Consider the following 24,064-nt stretch of genomic DNA (forward strand, 5'->3'; position numbering starts at 1 on the left):
AACTGCCTTCTAAAAGAAGTTATTGAAGGAAAGATAGAGGGGCGGATAGAAGTGACCAGAAGACGAGGAAGAAGACGTAAGAAGATGCTGGATGACCTTGGGGACAGAAGAGGATATTCTCATTTGAAGGAGAAAGCTCTAGATCGCATTAAGTGGAGGAACTGTTTTGGAAGAGACTGTGGACCTGTCGTGTTGACAGATTACTGACGAATGAATGAATGAATTTTCGTGGAATGACTGAAGATAGATAAAATTCAGTGTTAACTGATCTTCTGCCTGAGATTCGAACTCGGATAGTTTTGTTTCGGAAAGTGAATCATTATTGTGGTTCTTCCTGTACTTCCATTGTATAGGAAATGTAACCTATTGTGTGGTCGTCCAGATTTTCTGCGTGTGAGTGTTCTAAAAGACTTCACATGAGGGAAAATTATTGTGCGTGTTTGAGCATGCGTATGTACACATTATACGCTCAAAGAACGCAGAAGGAATTTTCTCTCTGGTTTTGTAGTTTCGTGCACACTCATTCCCCTCCGAGAGAGAAATATGGAGTAAAGATTTAAAAGAGTCCGTATAATAAGTGACTAGGCGGTGGGCAGGTCATTATATTTACTACTAACCACTCGACGGACATCTGTCTGTATGACTCAGTGGAAATGATAGGCAGGAACAACAAAAGGCGTTCACTTCAAACAGTGGTCATTTTCAGATAATATGAATAAATCATCTGTTTTTCAGTTATATTACTCTTTAATGTATAGTAGAGAGAAAGAGTTGCGGTTGCAGACATATAATTAATAAATTAACTGAAAATAAATAAAAAATAATCCAAAATAGTTCATAATATGAATAATATCATACACGTGTTATGTTCATTCACTGTACTCACAAATCGATATTAGAAAGTCGAGCGGGGCCCACTCACAAGTCTGCTAAATGCGTGTTTTGAGACATTGAGAAAACCAAGCAAATTTAAGAAAATCATATCACAAATGATTACTAATTATTTTAATTCTACGTGCTTTTGTTATGAATGAGGCGACAGGAGTGTGGAGAGAACTGCATGATGAGGAGCTCCATAACTTGTACTCTTCACCAAGTACAATCAAAATTAAGTCGAGAAGAATTTAATGAGGAGGACATGTAGCACGCATAAGGAGAATGTATGTAGAATATTGGTGGGAAAGCCATAAGGCGAGAGACCGCTGGGAAGACCTAGATGTAGGTTAGAGGATAATATTAACTCGAATCTTAGAGAGATAATATAGGACAGTATGTACTGAATTGATATGCTTTAGGATAGGTACCAGTGGAGGTCTCTTGTGAATACGGTAAAAAAGTTCGGGTTCCGTATAATGTTGGGAAATTTTTGAATAGCTTAGCGACTGGCGGGTTCTCAAGAAAGGCTCAGTTCCATGGAGTTAGTTAGTACTTTGTGTATATACGATCAACAACAGGCTTTTAAGAGCCTTTGAGCTGCAGTATTTTTCGCGCGAGGGTGTGTAGACAGCGTGACTCCAAGACAGATCAATCGGTCGCCCAGAATTACGGGGTTAATCATAAGTCTGTGAAATATTTTGAAAATTTACAATAAATAAACAACGCAAATGATACATAATTTTATTAACTGAAACAGAGATAAACTCACCAGGTTTTTTTACATGGTTCACAGACGCTCAATATGTCCACCTTTGCTGATACGGCAGACAGCTATGCAATAATCCATTTCGTCCCACACCCGTGTCAGCATATCACGGTTGATCAGAGGCACAGCAGCGGTGATACGGTTGCGCAGATCCCTGAGATTAGCAGGCAATGGCGGCTTCTAAAAGAACTTGGAGAGATTCATTCTCTATCGGCGTAAGAATTACCATGATCCGATGTATAGTTTATTTTTTTGTGAATTTTTAAAAATGTTTCACGGACTTATGAATAACCCTGTGTAATATTACATCCGTGCACTCGACAGTGGCGCTTAGAAACAGAGCATTCGAAATTATACTTGTGGAATGTGTTGTTAGACGTAGGTTGGAAGAAGGAGGGGAGGTTGCTTATCATAAAATGTGGAAGGGGAACGTGTCATTCGAAGCTCCTACCCCTCCTCCTCTTCTCTTTAATTTTTTTCTGGGGCATCTGCTCTTCTGTGGCCTGTATGTTTTCTCTTCTATCTTTCATCTTCTGCTTTCCGGAGTATATTGCAGTGACTGTTATGTATCTCTGCTAGTCCAGGTTGCCATGATGCCACTACTATCTCTTTTTGAAGGCGAGGAACCGTATGTATTATTACCCTCAAAGCTCATCTCCCTATACAAATAGAAAAACTACCCTTGCAGTTCAAGTTGTATAAAGATCCCACACTTGTTTCTTTCTTGAAAGAGATCTGAGGGGGGTGAGAGGTAAGGATTATGGGCTGTGTTATTCTGTAAAATAGTTCAGAAGGGAATAAAAGGAAAGTTTTGGGGAGGGGGTTGATTTTGCGTTTTCAGAAATACATACCATATATAGTATAATAGTTGGACGTACTACTACTAAATAATGCTACCTAAGGAAAATCTACAGAGGGATGAGGGGGTGAATAACCATTCCTCTTTGCCACCCTTTTAAGTTAACAGGGGGTTGGTTTAAGATTTTTAGAAATATAGCCTATATATACTGGTTGGCGGCAATAGGACCAAATAATCCTACCTAAAATTGGGTAGGGGAGGGGTGAATCGTACCACCTTTCTACCCCTAGCAGCAGGGTGTCAACGGTAGCCGATGGAAAGTAAGTGGGTAAAGGTGTCCGGGGATGCGTTAAAGCCGAGATGAATACGCGGATCACGGTGTCATGAACCTATAGTGTGATGCTTGTACCAATTACGTGTTCTAGAGACATTATGAGTGCGTAATGCAACGAATGGGGGGGCGGGGATTAGCTCCTTGAAACGTTGCACAGTGTCGTGGTAAATGTCTGTCTTTTCGTGTTTGAAGATGCGTTAACGTTGTCACCTATTATATGCCGTGTTTTGTGTATCAGGAATGGTACAGGAGGAATTTCAAGTGGCTGGAGGGAGTCTGAAAGCTGTGCGGGTGACGGTCTAGTAGTTGCTCCTGTATTATTTCGAATGTGCAAGCACCGCATCTGACCTAGACCTCGCAGGACCACGATCCTAATCACGAATCCAAGGGCGTACAGACACACAAACTGACGCACTCATACGCACACGCGTGTGCGCACGAATACAAGGACCTATTCATTCCACGCTACAAGTTTTCTTTGAGCAGCTGATAAATTTTTAGTTCTCCAAGGAATTACCTGCTTTTATGAAATTTGAAATCTGATAACAGTGCTCACAAAGGTCCCCAAATGGGCCTTCTCATTTTCTAGGTACATTCCACGTTTTATTTCATTAAAATTTATTTTTATATAATCCCAATATCTGTAATTTTCTATAATTTCTTTTGCTGTGGGTTGTACTTGATAAAATTGTGTATTTATAACTTATCCATGCGTGTTACATATTCTGCCGATCTTAATGTCTGTTGTTCTCTTATAAAACGGGAGATCTATTGGAAAGTCATGCTTGCTGAGAGACGCAATGGGGCGATTCCTCTCTTGGGGGAAACAATTTAGGACAGGGGAAATAAGCGTTAGAGAAAAAATTTATGTCCAAAGAAATTTTGAAATGAAACTAAATACGTAATAATTTTCAGTTTGGAGGAGGCAGAATTTTTAAACATGTCTTTCGCCTTTTTTAATTCATTATTCGCACTGATGTGTATTTATTGCAGTTATAAATGTTTCCTTCACGCAGTCTGTCAGAAGAGGCAAGTCACACAAAGAGGTTTGGATTATTTTAAGACGCCTTAAGCATCGAGAATATATAGCGTTGAATTGTTAGCTGACCTGTCAATTGGAAAGGATTTGGAATAAAATTTTCGTCGCCCTATCGAGGTACTATCCTACAAATTTAATTGAGGACTGAGGAAAACTAAAATATACCTCAGCGAGGAGAGTCGGTGTCCCGGCTGAGATTCAAACTAAGGAACTGTTGAATAAAAACTCAGAGCGTTGCAACTTGATAAGATTCGCTGTCATATGAATTAGGATGAACATTTATTGCTTTTCAATCGTTCAGTTACTTGTCGAGGATTGGATTCTGATTGCAGAAAAACAACAATTATTTTTAAAAGATTTCAAAAACTTTAAAAAACAATCATACAGAACGGATGTTATCCCGTGGAATTAGTAGTGTATAGTTTATGTGTTCCTATTTCATCGTATTTACAAGTTTTTTTTTTATTTTTCTTGGCTTTCAGCTACAAAATATTACAAAATTTGGCAATGAATACAGATTTCGCCGTCAACATGAATAATTAGACGAAACGACCTGCTACTGTTTCGCTATTTTCTGCTATTTTAAGCCCATATTTTTGTATGTATTAATAATAATAATATCTTCTCGTGGATATTAATTATAAACTGCTTTTGGGTTACGATTCTCTTCCATCCTCTCTACTTGTGCTCACCATTTATTTCTGTGGCTTGAAATGGCACACATCATTACCACCATTGGTATTTTTAATCTATATGATTCATTTCTAATATCTTCACTAATATTTCGTGATAATTTAAACGGTTCAGTATTAAAGTACAATACAAAACTTCCAAAATAAAATGGCTGTCATGAAAAATTCAACATCGCGTATTATTTTTGTTATTGCTAGTGGGGTGGGACTAAGTCCCTTGTACTGCGGCCACTTCTGGCCTACTGTACCAGCTCCAGATGATAGGTGAGGGTGATTGTGCAGCAATTGTGGAATGAAGATTGGCAGGGGAAACCGAAGTACTCGGAGAAAACTTGACCCAGCGCCACTTTGTCCACCAGAAATCCCACTTGACCCCAGACCCGAGATCGAACCCGTGCCGCCGCGGTGGGAAGCCAGCGACTAACCGCTTGAGCTATGGCGCATGTGGGGTGTTGTCTCACACACAGTGGTGTCGGATATATTCAAACTACCAAGAAAAATAAAACATTAACTGGTTCAACAACTTCAACCGTTCTTATGTTATGTCCCACTATTGTCAAAATTTCTGAACCATATGAAGAACCAATTCCATTACAATAAAATATTTCGAATTATATTTAAAATAAGATACAGATTTAAATAAGTAGGGACTCTATTTTTATAAGAAATCTGAGTGATATATGAGGCAAGAATTTAGTGTGATCGATTAAAATATAAAGATATTTTATTTATGAATTTTCTACAGATAAGCACGCCAATGAGAGAACTCGTTCATCCGTTGAGAGGTCTAATTTTACCGGCGGAGCCACAGAAAGCCACTTGCGGTGCAAGAGCGCATGAACTTCACACTCAGTACAGACTCCACACTGTTGACCGACTGACACCCGCCCCATTGTTGCAAATCTTTTGGCTCGCTGCCCATCTTACTCGCTCTATGCGCGTGGTGTTGATGATTACAGACCTGCAAGCAAGTGGAAACAATCCTCACTTCCCACCCTTCGAAGTTTTGGGGTTCAATTTTATAAAAAATTATGTTGCCTTGTGGAAAAAACCCATGGAAATTAATGAATTAAATCCTGTACATGTTGTAGAAGGCGTTGTGACTTTCAGTTGCTCGTTATTAAGAATATAAAGTATAACTGGTAACATTTGATGGACACTTAATTAAGTTTGTTTGCAAAAAGTGACATTTTATGCATTACTGACTTGATTTAATCAGGGGTTGCATAGGTTTTACTCTTCGCCAAATATTATTATGACAAGAGAAGGAAGATAAGACGATATATACGTGTAGCGTGTATGAGAGAGATGAAAAGTGCCGACAAAAAATTTTACTTATAAAATGCATAAAGAAAAACAACTTTGGAAAACATGACAGACATAGATCAAACAAGTAAGAGTGTGATAATGTAGAATTGATTCATCTGGCACAAGAAAGGGTACAGTGGGAAATTCTTGTGAATATTTCGTGCCCCATGTGAGGTAGGCGATTTCTTGAATAGCTGTTATCTTCCCCAAATGTACCCCGCGTTGTAGAGTTAATTAGTTAATATCAAAATATTTAATTATAAATAAATATTGTTTTAGTGACGTTTAGATAAGTAAATTTGCAGTATAGGTAAATGCAATGTACACTGTTTAAGACTGACTTTAATTAGGCAGTAAATTAGAAAGGCATAAACTGATATGACAACTTGATATGGTCTCCGCTACCATTATGGAATTCCGCACAGATTAAAGTTCCTCTTAAAATAGACCACGACCAATTTGATTCACACAAGACTCATCCCTTACAATGCATTCTCAGCAGACGTCGCATAATGTACGCAGATAATAATGCATGACTAAGTAAGTTAAACGACTAAAACGACTCTGATAAATACACGAGTCGTAAAGATTTTGTCTCACTCTGAAATTTTTCACCTTTGTTCTATCACTGAGTCCTCCTTTGGCGAGTTTCTGTAGCCCCGAGTGAGCGTGAGTCTTGTTCTTAAAGTCGGGTTGTACTTCCAGGTCTTGATTTTGGGCGCTCATTTTCGCTGTAGTTACTAAAAGCAGCAATTTTCTTACTTATGGAGATTTTTTCTAATGATTGACTTCTAATAATTGTGACATTGCTATTTTGATTAGTTCCTCTCATTTGAAAGCCGTAGTCTATTGTTTTTGTCTGTCTATCATAGTTCAGCTGCCTGCACGTACAAATTCCACTTCATTCTTGTCCAATTTTCATAACCAACTCGTAAGAATATTAAATTTTCTGTTCCAGAATTCCACAAAATCATTGCCCAAATTCCATTCGCTTTTAACCCAGTTTTCATTGCCACTTCATCAGAATTTAATATATTATTTGTCCAGATTTTCATTATTTCCTTGTTTGAATTTCCCTGTTTTATATTCAGCATATTGTTGCTCATGTTTTCCAAATTGCATTCTTTCTCTTCAGACTCCACTGCTTCCTTTTGGTTTTTTTTTCATCTGTTGTCCAAAATTAATTTCATAAACACTGATGAAATATTCAATGCCTTGTTTAATATTAACTTTAAATCAGTGGGATTTGAACAGACGTTCCTATTGTTTGAGAGCTAAAAGGCATTACACGCCTTAGACAATGCGGCCACTGCAATGAAACTCGTTTTTCTTACTTAATTATTGAAAATGTATTTGGTGAAGAGTAAAGTAAAAGTAAGGAAATTAAAGTAAAGGTGTCGCTGTAACAGGCCGTGGAGGCCCATAGGTTTGTGAGGTGTTGAGGTTCCCACATTTTCTAGACAATCGGCTCATAGATAGCGGTAAGGTTGTCAGCCTTATGCTCCGGTCGCCCTTTACCCCCAAGAATATTCCTGGTACTTATTTCTGTTAGAAACTGAGTTGATCCCACTGTTGCCGCTGTTGCCGCTGTTGTTGTTGTTGCCGCTGGAAGGCTTAAGTAAATTTAAAAAAGTCCACCTCATGGGGATTCGATTTCGCGACCTTCCGTCTTGTACCTCAACCAACTACGCTACCGCATGCCCCTGCCCTATGGTGAAGAGTATGCTACAAATTGTGGAGCTCAAAACTGTGGTCTTTTCTTAAGTAATCTGTTACTTGATGTGTCTTACGTCCGAATAACTTCCTCACTCGCTGTTCTCGAACACTTTCCGTCTGTGTACTTCCCTCAGATTTCGTTTTACGGAAGCATGAAGTAATAAACAACTTCCTCTAAAAGTAGGCCTCGATGATAATTTTAATTATCGCTGTGTGAGATAGATGGAAGTGCCGGAGTGTACTGGTCTGACTGCCGTTCAGTTTAGATGGTGCGCCGGACAGCCATCTCTTGTGTCTGCCGGCAGCGCAACTTGTGGAAGCATCACGAACTGTCTGTCCCACTTCATCTCTGTGGATTGCATAATGATGTAGATACAATCAGTAACAAACTGTACGGCCTAAGCAGTTGCTACACGTCTCAGATCTTGTTCTGCTCACACCTGTACGTGGAATATCCATGTAACACGTGCTTGTCTCTCATCTACATATTCGATACCAGTCTCATTGTTGACATTTAATTTCTGTTGCCCTAACTTCCACGCAGCCGGGATGACTGAGTTGGTGTAGGGCTTGACGACCTAGGAATCGGGGTTTGTTTCAATGCATGGAGTCTCTTGCTCCACACATTCCAGATGGTCTTTCCAGTTTCCTACACAATTGTTACCGGTAGCTCTTTCTCCGGGGGTAAAGCTGCCCGGGACTGAATCTCACCATTCACCTCACATTTTGCCATTCTTCCCTACGCAGGGAACAACTCGGGAGACCCTGGAATAATTTTTATTAAATTTGAAGTTTGAGAATTTTAAGAATAATTGTTGTGTTATGCCAATTTTCATTTAGATCATACATGTTTAATTACGGAATTACATGAAGACCTACATGCGTTTCTCCGTGTATCCTGCAATATATGTATATGTATATGTTTATATCCGAAAGAACGTGTTTCAAACAAATTTTGCAGAGGGAAGAAACAAAAAAATAAAACAACAAAATCATTAACGATTTTACATTAAGATAGAATCACATTTCAGTTCTCTCTCGTCAATGCGGTATATAACGTTACAGTACAAGTTTTAAGGACTTTTAAACTAATAATATACATATATATATTTATTTCTAGTTCATATTCTATAATAATAAATAATAGAGTCTTAATGCTTAGTGTTTATTCAATAAACAGGCCTTTTTCAGTATTACAACTTGACAGTGAATAGTTCAATGAGGATTTTATGTTTGTTTGTTATTATTACAAGGGATGAGTTCATCGTAGCCTGTTATGTATACAGAAATTTCCTCCGCCCAACACACCTAAGTGCACACGGTATACTTTTAGAGTATTCTTTAGTACGATACGCCTACCGAATGTTTAGCTTACATTTAAAAATTTCATTTTATACTTACAATTTAAACCAACAATTCTAGCTTCAGAAATATGCAGCATTTGTTAACTACTGGGTATCATTTTATAGACACGAATTACATGGTCTGACAATAAAGTTCGCGAACGTATTACGGTAAAAGTGCTACATACATGATTTCTGAATATCACTGTGGTCGCCTTCAAATTACTCTCCTTGGGAAGCTGTGCGCCGATGTCAGCGTCTAGCTCATCCTTCAAAACAATTTTGGAACTGGTTTTGTGGATTGGCCTTCAGAGCTGCCGTCGTATTACTCCTGATGTCATCAGTGTCATCAAAATGCCTTCCTATCAATATTTCCTTTATCTTCGGGAACAGAAAAAGGTCACTGGGGGCTAGATCCGGTGAATAGGGAGGGTGTTCGATCACAACTATTTGTTTACGTTTTATTTTCGCCACGCGTACCCCCCCACTCGTGACAATAAATACTCATGCTTTCATTCATTCGTTCTCTTAAACAATTGCAGGCTTACTAACCGAATTATACTGAAGATTAAGTCAGAAATAGTACTGATATTGCATTTGTTTATTGCCTGCGTTATCACGAACACTCCAAAGTTGCATATCTGGAAAAACAACGGCCAAGAGAAAACTGTCTCAGTTGCGTAGTTGTGCGAAGTGAGACCAATTGAATCCAGTCGCAATCTTTCGTCATATTCTTGGGTTGGGGCGAAGGTGGGATTTAAGTCCGACACGCTGGGTGAGTTTCCACCAGTGCTTCTCTTTTGTTCCTTGTGATGGCAGCACGTGAGGCTTCCTTTGTCCGGCCTGCGCGGCGCCCACGTAGTGCATGTACTTTTTTTTTTGCTAGCAGCCCTTTTCGCTTTGATCACTTGTCATTAGACGTCTGTTCGAGTGTGTTTGCCCCTTTTTTCTTCCACTTTCCCCTTCTCAGCTCTTTTGGTAAAGCTTAATTGCTGTACTGCTCATCCAAGCTACGAAAGCAAATGAAAATGTAGCGATATGTATTTCTCTCTCTCTCTCTCTCTCTCTATATATATATATATATATATGTGTGTGTGTGTGTGTCTGTTTCCTATTTTCCATCGTATTTAGTCAATGTTATGCTACTTCCCCTGGCTACGCTACTGTTTTCCCTCATTGACTGTGTGTATGTGTGTGGTGTGTGTGGCGTGTGTGGCCTAACCAGTAAGGGAAGCAACAAGTGGCGTGGGATGAAGAGAGAGAGAGACCAGATCTAGCCTCAGAAAGAGATAGAAAGAGGGACATAGATATCAAGGGATAGGAAATGGTCAGCAGACGGAAAGCCTGTTAGATAGAAGAGAAAAATTTATCGTTTTTGGAGACACGACCCGTAGATAGAATGGAGTGGAAAGTGGCAAATATATCAATGTTAAGGAAGGAAGCTAAGATTGGAGAAAGAAAATTGGTTTGTCTCTTATTGGATCTGGTAAGGTCAAAAAAACAGTCTATGTTTCTTCGTCACCACCCCCTCCCCTCATATCCCCCCCTATCTCTTTCCTTGACCTGACCTTACCCAAAAGGGAATAGTAAGGAAAACCAATTTATATTTCAACGAGGCAGATCTAGAGGAGATGGGGCAAAACAGAACAATATTATGTTTCTGTTTCATATTTCGTAAAGCACAGGAGAAGTGTTTTAACTCCCATCTCACTCACAGTTAATGGACTTTCCAACTGTATTTCAGTTTGTCTGTATTGTTAAATGAACTAGCTATGATTCAGTAAGTTATTTTGAATTTCAAAGCAACAATTAGATTTTTGAGTAAGGGGAAAGCAGGAAGAAGAACAGTTTCACCACTTCCAGTTAACTTTGATTTAACGGGTTGTTTACTTGATGAGCTTCCGTTTACAGATTAATAATCTTAGTGCATGATTTGTAAGGTTGTATCTACTGAATTTATCTGGATTAGGACAGAGATCAGTGTTGGTCTGTTGCTAATACGGCAATGAAACATAGAATTCTATAAAATATTGGAAATTCTTGAGAAGATGAGCACCTATTGGTATCTCAAGAAGGACTCTACTCTGTGGAGTTGGTACGCAATGGCTTAGCTGGGTATGTGCATACCTGCCAAATCAACTAGATAATGAGGCCGACGAATCAGCTATTATTGGAATTAATGTACTTCCTAAGGATCTAATGAACTAACAATTCAAGAGTTTACCAATGTACGCTCATGAACAAATGAGTAGAGAAGCAATGCTATAGAGGATGCCTAACTCAGCAGTTAAAAATCTAAATTACCGTTATCTAGCTACCTACTTTCCTATATAATTCCATTATAGAAGGTTACGTCATGTCCTCATGACGCTTCTATCCTGAAGATGGAGGGAGCAGGTTCCTCCGAAATAAGAGTAAACTGAGTCACATTCAAAGACATCAAAATATTCATATATTATTGAGATGATAGTTACGTGAATAAAAAACTACGTGTTGTGGAATCCAGAGTTTTAAAACCGCCTTCAAAATTTCAATCGTTTGAACATATCATAATGCAATCAGAACTTGTTTCTATAAGCTCTAATTCTCAGTAAAATTTTGAAATATTTTATACTTTGTGGTGAGTTTAGAATGAGCTATAAATTACATAAGTTAATACTCCGCGTCTTTTTAAAATTTCTATTAGTAAGTCTTCATACGCAAAGCATTACATGTGCCAAATAGAACCTCAAGTTTTCATGTTGTCACGATGTGGGTCCAATGTATAAAATATTACGAAAATATAATTTGGATGTATTGTCACGTGCTAGTGTCTAGACACGAGTTTTGGATGTAAAGCTACCCTGTAACATTCTGTGGAAGAGCATAGGGCTGTCAGACGTCGGCACTCGGCTCACAAATGGCGGTGAGTTTGTCAGCCTTACTCGCCTGCCGCCCTTTACTCCCCAGGAATCTTCGTGGTACTTATTTCTGTTAGAAGCTGAGTCGACCCCACGGCTATAGTGCGGCTGGAAAAATTAGGTCAATGAAGAAAACCTAGTGTCTTCATCAAGAATCGAACCCGCGACCATCTGGCTTATAACATAGTGTCTCAACCAACTACTTTACCGCGTTCCCCGTTTCGGACGCTTATATCTCTTATTATAACTGCAGGTAACTACAGTCTCTACACTCTACAAATCAGCGTCAGAGTCAGAATTACTTGTCTACAAATCACTGTACTGCAGCACACATAAAATCTCGATTTGGGCCACATAAGAAGCAGCGCCTCCAACAGCTGCTCCATTTTTGCCTGTTTATTTGTTGCCTAGCGATGTCCTGTTTGTTTTGATGACGTAGGAGCGTGCTTAATATGCCGTTGCCTAACAACGGATAAAGTTTCATGTTAGAATCTTCGGTCATATCACAGTATGTTCGTGATCTGCCTCCGTACACAATTTCACATGAATAGCTCCGTCAGATGCAGAGAAAAATTTAAGTGTCTCTTGGCAGCAGCGTTTTTATTGTGGCCTACATAGTACAAAAATTATGACTCTTATAAATTGATTGTCTAAAGATTTTAAGATCTTTGCTCCAACCTCAAATGTTTCCATTAACGCCACATTGGTATGTTGTATTTTTAGTAAATTTAAAAGTTCAAAATTAGAATGGTTTCTGAGGGTATGACACCGACACTGACTTCCGTAATAAAATCGATTAATTAAGATTATCCGGTAAGGAAGATATTTACAAACGTGATATCTTAAAACTATACGTTAGAATGGAAAGTGATGACAACATATATCCAGCCGTTTAACTGCAAATGGTGAAATCAGACAAAAGGCCAAGTTATATTTCTCTTCCTAATTTGTAATTTTCCTTCCAGCGTGACAAATCCTAACATAGCATTGGAACTTTTAATGGAATATCCAAGTTGATTTCAATACCAACATTTCTCGTCCTCTCTGATTCACTAGGCAGCTTTTCCAAATACTTTTTTTTAATATTTATGAAGAGAAAAGTCATGCCTCCCTCGCTTCTCCTCTCGCTCAAGTATTTAATAATCCGTTTCAAGAACAGAAGTAAGTTCGTTATATTCTAAATGACAGATCCAGACCCGTGTTTTGACATTTAATCTTTTTTTCATGTCGTTTTCGTTTCTATATGCGAACTCTATTCAGAATTTCCCTGCAAATGAGCATGCATTTGTAGGAGTTTGGGAAGGGGGTGAGTGTTAAAACCATGGATTCACGGATTTCTTTTAACTCCAATACTGACGTGCAATAAACTGAATTCAGTCCAACGACAAGGAAATCGAAATACACAGGGAAGCAAAAGAAAGCGACTGGAAAATCAAACTTACGCGTAAAAATGAATGTAGTTATTTTAAATGTAATTTACTTAAACTCTAGGTAAATTTAGAAAAAAAAATTGCGGCTGCAAGAGGGTTAGATGCCATATATTGTACAATAATTTTACGACAGGATTAAAAAACAACTCACTAGTTCAGAATTTCTGTTATAAGATAAAGTAAAATGTAGTGTAATGTAAGGTAGTATAGGCCCAAATATACCATTACAAAACTCCGTGGCCTGTAGTCGGCAAGTAAACTCTACCGACCGAGCGACTGGCGCTTGTAGGCGAAGTTAATACCAACCTTTGGGGATAGAGGGTGTCGTGTCGTCAGCGCAACGGATCCCCACGTCCGTTACTTTCGGTTTTCTAGACCGGAGCCGCCATTTCCTTGAAATAGCTCCTCAGTTATCCTCACAAGGCTGAGTGGACCCCGTTCCAGACCCACTACTTCTCAGATAGTCTGTTAGCGCCGGGAATCGAACCCGGAAGCTCTGGACTTGTAACCAGGAACCCTGACGACTAGACCACAGTAGCAAAAGAAAAGAAAACTGAAATCGTTTATATTATTATTATTATTATATCTACTAAGTTTCACAGGTAGGGCCGCGCCGTAGCTCAAGCGGTTAGTCGCTCGCTTCCCACGGCGGCGGCCCGGGTTCGATCACGGGTCTGGTCAAGTGCGATTTGTGATGGACAGAGTGGCGCTGGGGCAGGTTTTCTCCGAGTACTTCTGTTTCCCCTGCCAATCTTCATTCCACCAATTGCTCCACAATCATCTTCACCTATCATTTGGGGCTGATACAACAGGCCAGAAGTGGCCGCAGTACAAGGGACTTAGTCCCACCCCACTAGAATTAAAAAAGTTTCAAATTTATTATTACTTTAAAAGTTGAAATTATTTTGGAGGGTGACATACCCAGTTGCAAGAAATGTATACAAATTTCGATAAATCATAGATTTTTCTACCGCCTCTGTGGTCTAGTGGTCAGAGTTCCTGGCTACAGATCTAGAGGTCCGGGTTCGATTCCCGTTTTTTTATGTGAGAAGTAGTGAGTCTGGAAGGTGGTCGTGATGATAATTGAGGAGCTATTTCAAGGAAATAGCGGCTCCGGTCTAGAAAACCAAAATTAACGGCCTTGGGGATTCGTTGCCTTGACCACGCGACAACCCCTATCCGCAAAATGTTGGGACTAACTTCGCCGACAAGCGGCGGTCGCTCAGTCGGTATAGTTCGCTTGCGGACTAAAACCACGGAGTTTCTTTTTTAGAGATTTTTCTAATTTTGTCTTACAATATTGCTTTATTTAAAAAAGAATTGACTTCGAATGGTATTTACATTTAAAAATACTTGGTTCAGCGGATAATGTCGTTTGTGTCATTCTAGGTTATAAATTTTAGGTTCATTTTTTTTTTGTCTAGGCACTACGACTGTCAGCCTAATTACAGTACATGGCTCGCGGTAGAGATATGGATACCTGTTAGCACAGTATTGCCATAATGCGAAATTAAATAATCATTATTAATAAAAATAAATGCAAGAACTTCTATCAGTAATTATGGTTTCCACATTATTTGTGAATCAATCTGAATAATATAGATGCACTTAAAGTATAAAATTACATAACAGCAATATAATATTATATACGAGGGAGAGTCACTAAGTAGGTTACAAATGGATATAAAACGTAAATCACATGATATTCGAACCTGGGAAAAACATTTATTTCTCGACATATTATCCACTGATATTGATACACTTACCCCATAACTTCACCAGTGCGTCGAAACCCGCAGCATAGAAGCTTTTTGTCTACTGTCTCAGCCATTTCTGCACCTGGTCGGGCATCATCTGTGAATTTCGAATGTCACTGAGAGAATATCTCGACTTAGTTGTGAACCGCTATCCACGAAAAACACTTCCCATCGTAAACAGGCAATACTTCTTTATGAATAATCTTTGCATTTAGTGTCTTTGCCCACAAAAACACACAACAGAACGCTGCTCTTGGGGCAGGACACTTCTCAAACACGGTCGCCATTTTGACGACTGAAACCAGACCCTGGACATGCGCATGCGCGTCTGCTAACTAGATTGTCATGAAACTGGATTGTGTCGTTTCCTACTGATACTAATAGAAAATTTATTACGGTCATTACAGCTGTTACACTTCCATTTGTGTCATATTTACTAACCCTCACTCATATGAAGTGTTGTGCAAGTTATTGGAATGCAAAGAAACGTGATGTAACACACGTGTAACACAGGTAGCTGGGATAAATATAACTTGGAATAGCTGTAGCAGGCATGGGATTTTTCTCCTCGCCATCTTACCCACCGCGACACGGGGCCCATTCAGGCGGCAGTGTATGCAGGGGGCAGCTAGGGAACAAACTGACCACTAACTCCATGGTACCGAGACCTTTCTGAGAAGCCACTAGTCGCTCATTTACTCAAATATTTCTCAACATTTGATGAAACCAGAGTGTTTATTACCGAGCTCACGAGAACCCACCAACTGATCTGTCCTGAGCCAGATTAATTATTTCCATACCATCCTATTCTATTTCTCTAATATTCATCTTAATATTATCCTTTCGCTTAAGCCTAGGTCTTCCTAGTGGTCTCTATAATTTCTGATTTCCCACTAAAATCTTATCATTTACCTACATTTAATGCAAAGTTTTAGATTGTCCTCAACTTTATTTCCGCGCCTCTATGATTTGTTGCCTAGACATTGTTTTTACATTGAACCCATATATTTCTGGTAGAGAGACGTTTTGCACACATAAATCTGCTGCCTTTTATTCATAAAATATAAAGCAGATGTGTGCAGAATAGTAGAATCACGATTTTATATTGTAATTCTTTCTTATTCCGTCAGTCGTTCAGCGACAGTATCTAATTTTTAAATATTTTCTTAGTCTTTTACTGCATCCCCGAAGAAGGAGGCTAAGGACCGTTATTATTGCATCTGCATTGTGTGATGTGAATATAAAGCCAGCAAATGACTACTCGTAGTGGGGCCTTCTTCAAGTCTGCTGCGGCAATTCCCCGGATGAAATTGCTTGTTGCTATTTCCGATTCCTCGCTTTTCCTTTCCTGCTACTTCTCGTAGATCCCGGGGGAGTTTGTGGGCGGAGGAACAGGGGATGAACACGCACTACAAGGGGGATGGCTTGTAATAAACGAGATGGAAAAATAATACTCAAGTGAATACAAGCAATTTTAAAAAATATATCACCGTCTTTATTTCTGACAGGTATTGGGCACTTCGTGAATTATTTTCCTGCCTAAAGAAAATAGTCTGTAGCCGTTATGAGCTACAGAATCACTTGTATCTCGTCGCAATGACCCAATTTCCCAAACGCTGGGATATCGAATTCGAATCTCATTTGAAACCTGGATAGACGACTTGTTCTCAAAACCTTGCGATGGTCCGATATCTCCTCATAGGGGCCCAACTAAACACTTATGAGATTTATTCTTTTTGAATTAATTTGGAATTTCAGTAGCCCGCGTGATCTAAGAAGCGATATCTTAAAAAATAGATCTCCTGAATATATGAAATGAATTGAACTGACTTTTGACAGTGCTCGGTAGCGACATCTTTCAGCAGAACAGTGAATTTTTATCAGTCCCTGCAGAAAAAGGCGGATGTTACCTTAAACTGACCAATACAGCTTCCCTCCACATTGCTTCATATGTATTGTTCGACCTTCTTACATGGTTCGATACTATGTTACTGGAGGCCTACAGTTACTGTCATTACTAGCAATATTTCATATTTTGGATGTAGGTCCAAATAACTCCACGAGACACAGTCCATGTGAAACCAATATTCTCTTATCTAGTCTGACCCGTTTCCTCTTTTGTGTTACCCGTGTTTCGTAACCGTGTTAACAACAGTCCACCTCTGAAATTTCCTGAGCCGATGAATCGGCCTCTATCGTTACCCCTTACATAACTGTCGTGTTTATCGTGTCTGTGCCACGTGTCATCTTCCATTCAAAATTTTGTACTAAAATTTTTATATGCATTGCTAATCGCACCCTCCTTGATTTCATCCCCCCTAATAAATTATGTACGAATAAATTAATTCTTTGTAAAATATTCGGGCTCTGGAGTTAAACCCTCCTTTCTACTTTTATTATTCTTTGGTTTACATTCTTGGGGTCCGCGTCTAGTAGTCTCAACTATCGTTAGGCGTTTGTTCGTTTTCGCTGATAGCATTCACTTTATCATCTTAAAGTAACCTCTTTTCGTACTTTGCTAATTGGGATTACATATTTGTATTCCAGCCCCTTATACACGTACTTAATGAGGACTGAGATCTGTTATCAGAAAGATTTTCCAAGATTTGTGTTCTGCACCCCTGTTCCTGTCTACACTTCATATATTGTAAATTTTTGGTTCTTTACACATCTATTAAAACCTCCTCTGTGTTAACATAATGATAAGAGAAAGCGAAAAACATAATTTTTATGTTAATTTTGTACATAAACTTGTGAATTTTGCAAACATACCCAGCGTAATGGCTTGCTGACTGTTTTCAATTGGATTAGAGTTCCTGAAATAAAATTTTATGTTACGTAATTTGCTTGATAAGAAGGATCGTGGTTCTAAATTGTTCACTTCAAGGTTAATTGCACTGACGTGTAATTTCAATGTCAGTGCCAAATAAAGAGCGTGGGCTGTATAAGGGCGAGTTATAGTGGCGCGCTCTTGTGTATGCACGTTCCATAAGGAACACTTGGGATCCGTATAAGAAAGGAACTTCCATGACTAGTTGAGCTTTGCTGTGTGGAGTTAGTTATGATATATCATGGACCACGTAACACAGAATCTTGGACCCTACCATCATGGGGATCACGAGTTCGAGTAGCTCTCGAGGGATGAATATTTATAGCCATGTTTTCTTTGCTGTTTGCATTTTCTGTGCGAAGTCATCTAATTCAAACAATTGAAATGCGTTTGATAGCTTACAAGTCACGTAAAGTCGAAAATTTGGTCAAAAGGGAAAAATATAAGGAAACAAAAGCAAAGAAGGAAAAGTAGGAGTTGTCTTAATCCAATTACATAAAGTAAGAGCCCCCCCTCTTCCTTTATCTGCCCATTCTTCCTGTTTACAGGCGCATCTTGAAGGGGCGCTACTTGTTCCCCCCCACCCCCACCCACACCTCCTTCCGTTACTTCCACTGGATTATTGAACCCCGGAGATGTGATTAATTAAGACAGAAAAAAAGGGGGAAAGGAAAATAATAAAAGCGAATACATCTTACTCCATTTTCAGTCTAAGTTTATTTTCGAATATAGAGTTTCACATAGAAGTTTTTCAAGGGAAATTGGGATGAAAAACGGAATTGTGTGTATTCTGGTACTTCCGTTTCTTTTAGGGATAGCGGAAGGGCGCAAAGGAAAGAAGGAAATTAGAGGGTGTCAGCTCCTTGTTGTTCTTACACCCTATTGATTATAATTCCTTCTTCGTTCTTGTTCGTCAGAGACTGCTTGGAGACTAAGCATGTATAGGACCATGTCTGAGGACATCAGGTTTTAATATCGTGAACTGTCTTGCTGTTTTGAGAATGGTTCAACTGTTCGGGTTTTATGGGTGATGTCGTTGAATCATATTGTGACATGACGCCCGAAAGCCGGAATCGATTAGTCAGAATGGACGTTCATTGCTAGGCAACGATTCGGTGAACATATTCCCGCGGAAAAGAATACGCAAGCAACATCTGTAAACAAGCTTTCCCAGAAATAAAGAGACTGTGTTTTCTATATGGTCCGTGCTAAGTAGTTATAAAAAGAGTTCAGTTGAGAAGAGTCGAGTCTAGTTTCGAGACGCCAGCCTGCCGGGATATGAGCTTCTGAGCAGAGGAGAAATGAGTGTGCAGCTGCAGAATAATACCAAGAAATGAACTAGGCTGTGAAAATAAGACTTCATATGCGATTTTAAGTGACAGTGAGACTGTTATAAATTCGTTGCCAGGACACGACTAGTGAAGACTGAGAACCCTAGTGCGTGTGTAATAGTATACTATGAAGTGTAGATCAGCAATGGCGCTGTATTGTCTATAGTCCCGAATATTGTGTATAAGTGGTCAATAAATCCAATCAACCGATCCAGAATCCGTCTATTAACCCCCTACACTTGACAATATAAATCTTGGAATCTTTGGAATAATTGAGTATGTTTGTAATGTTCAAGGAATGAACATGTTTGTTAAGCAGTTATTTAGTTAGCATAGTCAGGTTATAGGCCAATAATTAGATTAGCAATTAAAGCCATGTAGCTAGCCAGTGACATGACTGAATTACCGAGTGAGTATTCAGAAGTCAGTCAATTAGATTTAGTATGTCAGTCAGCCTGTAAGGGAGACATTCTGGCGGTTAGTGCTTTTGTTTGTGAATTTTCGAAGGATCTAGTCATTTAGTCACGTAGATGGTAGATGAATTGCATTTCCACATTAGAAAGTCAGCTAATCGGCTAGTTAGCGATTAGTTAGTGATCACATTGATATGTGACTCATTCTTACTGCATCTATCGTCAGCTTCTTATAATCTCCTAAGTCATTTTCCCCGTGTCATTTTGAACATACGCACTGCAGCTTCTGGCCGTCTGTTGTAATTAATTATTGAAGTACATCGGGTTATGGTTTAGTGTCGAAATGTCAGCACTGCACAAACTATTCTTGATAATAGCCATTAATTCTTTTTCTGAAGGGCAGGCCAATAAAGAGTAGCAGTCACACTGGATGCAATAACATTATTGTATCCACTAGATGACTGGGACTTCTGAAAGGTCACACTTGCACAGACATTTGAAATACGTTAATAAAGCCATTGTTGCCTTGGTAATCAATATTGGAACCAAAGCACATAGTTCATAGCCTACAGTGAGAGAACGAATGTTCTGATCTGCTTATTTCTTACAGTGTTAAATGATTCTTGAATGCATATTAAGATACTATTCTGTAAAGTAAGATCCCATAAGACTTACCTTAACATTAGTCCAAATACACGCCATTCCAACAATTGCTCCGCTTTCCATGTACCTTCCAGTGCGTTATGTAAAACATGACGATAAGAAAAGTACGAAAGTGCTAATAAGATTTAAAATTTATGACGATGTTACATTAGTACAGGTATCATTTTTTTGGACATTATCCATCGTTTTGTCTTTATCTAAAATACATTTTGTTTATTTTTCAAAACATAATATTTCGAGACTGAATTCTGCCTCCGTCTATAGGTAAAACCCAATCAGTTGGGCCAAATCGATAGGGACTAGATTATCGATTGGGCCCAACTGAGTAGGTTTTACCTGAAGACGGAGACAGAATCCAATCTCCGAAACGTGTTTTAAAATATAATGAGTATGGTGTCTTAGATAAAAACAGGACGATGGATAATGTCCAAAGACGTAACATTTGCAGAAAAATTTTATTTTACATGTTGTCTAGAAATTGATAGCGTCTGACAAAAAAATGCTCTGGAGAATATCTGGATATGTCGAAGCAGGAAGCCTGGAGATAATTTCACAGTGAAGTACCGTCCATCAAACGTTACTGTAACTACCTATATAGAAACACGAAATTAACTGGACATTTAGCAGGGACTTGGGGAGGTGAGATTTGTATACGAAATATTACTCGACAAATCTCAAGCAAAGTAACTACTTCGGAGACTGGGCATGGAGAGGAGGACAGAATGAAGTCTGTGTATAAAATTTGATTTATTAAAGAGTATATAGGGTTCTGTGGGCCGCGCCATAGCTCAAGCGGTTAGTCGCTGGCTTCCCACCGCAGCGGCCCAGGTTCGATCCCGGGTCTGGTCAAGTGGGATTTACGGTGGACAAAGTGGCGCGGGAGCAGGTTTTCTCCGAGTACTTCGGTTTCCCTGCCAATCTTCATTCCACCAATTGCTCCACAATCACCCTCACCTATCATCTGGGGCTGGTACAATAGGCCAGAAGTGGCCGCAGTACAAGGAACTTAGTCCCACCCCACTAGCATTAAAAGAAATTTATATAGGTTCTGATGATAATGTATAACAAGCGGGAGTACTGGGTTTTTGGAGTTAGACTTTAGAATACAGGACGGTGGATGAAGTCATAAAACCCATTAATCCCCATTTGATTTATCAGTTAACGTATCTGTACACTTCATGACTACCTGAGCAAATTTTTGGCATAACTCGAAACCAGGGTTTCTTAAACGTGTTTATGAAATAAGGTGTATTAGATTACCAATTGTAATTGTTACAGTAAATCAGTGATTCTTCATTCACTTGTAATTATTTTTTATTTTCAGGTACGCACCTGTTATAGTTGGTAGAACTGACATGACTCAGGAGAACCGGGTTCGAGTGGCGACCGAATCATTATTCAGTTCTTCCAACAATCTAATGCGTAGTTGGCTAGGGGAAGGAACTATGTGAGTACCTATCTTTCTCTCTCTCTCACACACACTTGTATTTAAATGCAACTTCAAATTCATGATATTCGGTGCAAGAACTGAACTTTTCATATAGCTGAATAACTGATGAATGCTTAGGCAAGGTCTATACCAGTCAGCCATTGCCCAGCTGCTGAATCCTAATCATGAACTGTGTAAACCAAGGGTGTCCAAAGCCGGGACTTGGGGCAAAATGCGTCTCAGTAGCTTTATCATTCTGAAATAAATTTGAGGTTTTTCCACCATTAATGATGATATTTTAGTCTTCTGTGACACCGTATAGTCTTGTACGCAGATACTGGCATTTCGGAGAAATATTCTGCCTCCATTTTCAGGATATAAGTGTGCAGGGAAAAGAGTCGATTTGGGAACTTAAGAATGTTATAAAAAATCGTCACTAAGACGCCACGAATCCAAGGGGTCACTTTTCCTGCCCAACGAATTCCTATCCTCCCGCCCTTCAAAAGGTCAGAAGACCAGAATACCAGCTACCACTGTTCTCCAAGACTGTAGGCCTATAGGAGGAAGAAAAAGTTGCCAACAACAAAGTCGCTAAGGAAATATTTAAAAAGTCTGAAACAATTTATACCTTCATCTAGCTGCGGAGATGGTTCTTCTGAATACGGCAATGGAACTTTGAGTCCATTAAAATGCTGGGAAATTCTTGACTAGCTGAGTAACTATTGGTTTCTCAAGATGGACTTAGCTTCAGATAGTTGTTTTTAATAAGAATGAGATACAAGTGGAAGGCTAACCATGAACTAAATTTCAATATAAAGGTGAAACCTCTATGTTTTATGAATTAAACACCACCCCATGAAGATCTATGGGGGAGTGGAGATATAGCACCTGAATTCATGGCCTCGACACTCAATGGAGGTGACTTGTTATCTTTACAACCCAGTCTCTTTTCCCGCGGTATCCATTAGATAAGGAGGCTGGGTGGGACCCAGATCCGAATTCGACGCTATGGTGTAGAGAAAATCTCTTGCTTCCTCCAGGAATCGAACCCCTGCCGTTTATATTGTCACTTAGTGACTTTAGACGGTCTTTGGACTGATGACTCCATTTATTGTCCACTTATATGTACACTAACGACTTGTGACTACATTTTACAGTTCATTGTTGTCTAAACACTTATGTCCCCACAGATTATTACAGTCTTCACTAGCCGTTTCCTATGCACGGATTTTAACACAGGAACTATCTCTCTGAATTACACACTCCATATATCACACATATATTCTGCTCTTCACAGCCGAACTGAACACTCTTGCAACTAACTGTAGGCAATTTCACACCTGCTTCCTAGTCTTCTCTTTACCGCTTGGTTATCAAATGATTAAGCTCTAAATCTCCCGGTTATAACATCTCGGCATGGACCCCATAGAAAACACAACTCTTGAGTTGTGTCTGGATTTGTTGCCTCATAGATGCTTCCAATGCTGTTGCGTAGCAACGGTCACCGCGCGGACCACAGAAAACACCGTTCCTCTGTTCCTGTGCCACTTTTGCGTTCGTGTTTGTTGCTGTGGGAATGTGTTTACTGAGGCGTTGCCTATAAACGGCTCTGGTATATTTGCTTATCTCGCGGTATTGCACAGTAGAGCCTCCACACGCTACAATATACATACATACATACATACTGTTTCTTTCCCAATGACTTGAGCCATATTTTTTATTCCTCTTAATTATGTTTGTTTCATTACTTTCTTTCGTTACTTACTTGGTTACTGAGCACGCTGGTTCAAGCGGCAACATCTCCTATTTGCATTCGTAAGGTAACTTGTTCGAAACCAGCCGGGACACCATTGGTCGCGACTGAGTAATGTGGAGGTGTTCGTTAGTTTCTCCAGACAAACGCTGGGACAGTGTCTCAAAGTAGGCCCCGAAAGCTTTGTTACACGGCTTCCAGAATCCTTTATCTTTTGCTAATTGTAAGCACTGAATTCTGAGCTGCTAACAGCTCCGTTAAATAGACTAAAAATGAAGAAAAAACAAACGAATTGTTTTGCCTCGTTTAGGTATGTGATTTTGTCTTTTGCTGTAGGGCAAGACCATAGACTGGGGGAATTAGGGGGACAAAAAACTGCTGAAGGAGATATTTAAACATAAGATCAATAATGTAACTATTCCTAGGAAGATGCAATGGGTCCCACATTTTCTAGACACTCGGCTCACAGATGGCGGTAAGGTTGTCAGCCCTAGGGGCCGGACCCCCTTTACCCTCAGGAATATTCCTGGTACTCATTTCTGTTAGAGGCTGAGTCTACCCCAGGGCCCCAGTGTAGCTGGAAGGATTAGGTAAATAGAAAAAATCCAATGATCACAGCGGGATTCGATCCCGCGACCTTCCGGCTTGTAGCATAGTGCCTCAACCAACTACGCTACCGCGTGCC

The 24,064-nt window shown here is 39.4% G+C and overlaps 1 protein-coding gene across 4 annotated transcripts in view; it reads left to right on the plus strand.

Annotated features, from left to right (window-relative positions):
* LOC111862086 (dachshund homolog 2) overlaps positions 1-24,064 on the plus strand; it is a 735,944-nt gene that overhangs the window by 250,653 nt on the left and 461,227 nt on the right. For 2 of the 4 annotated variants that reach the window (XM_033750542.1, XM_033750541.1), the window contains one exon: positions 21,522-21,644. The exons of the other annotated variants lie outside the window; for them this stretch is intronic. In XM_033750542.1, the coding sequence (XP_033606433.1) occupies positions 21,553-21,644 (92 nt within the window). In that variant the 5' untranslated portion in view covers positions 21,522-21,552. The remainder of the gene's footprint in view (positions 1-21,521; positions 21,645-24,064) is intronic. 4 annotated transcript variants of the gene reach the window in all.

Source organism: Cryptotermes secundus, unplaced genomic scaffold (genome assembly GCF_002891405.2).
Source record: "Cryptotermes secundus unplaced genomic scaffold, Csec_1.0 scaffold400, whole genome shotgun sequence".
Classification (NCBI taxonomy): domain Eukaryota; kingdom Metazoa; phylum Arthropoda; class Insecta; order Blattodea; family Kalotermitidae; genus Cryptotermes; species Cryptotermes secundus.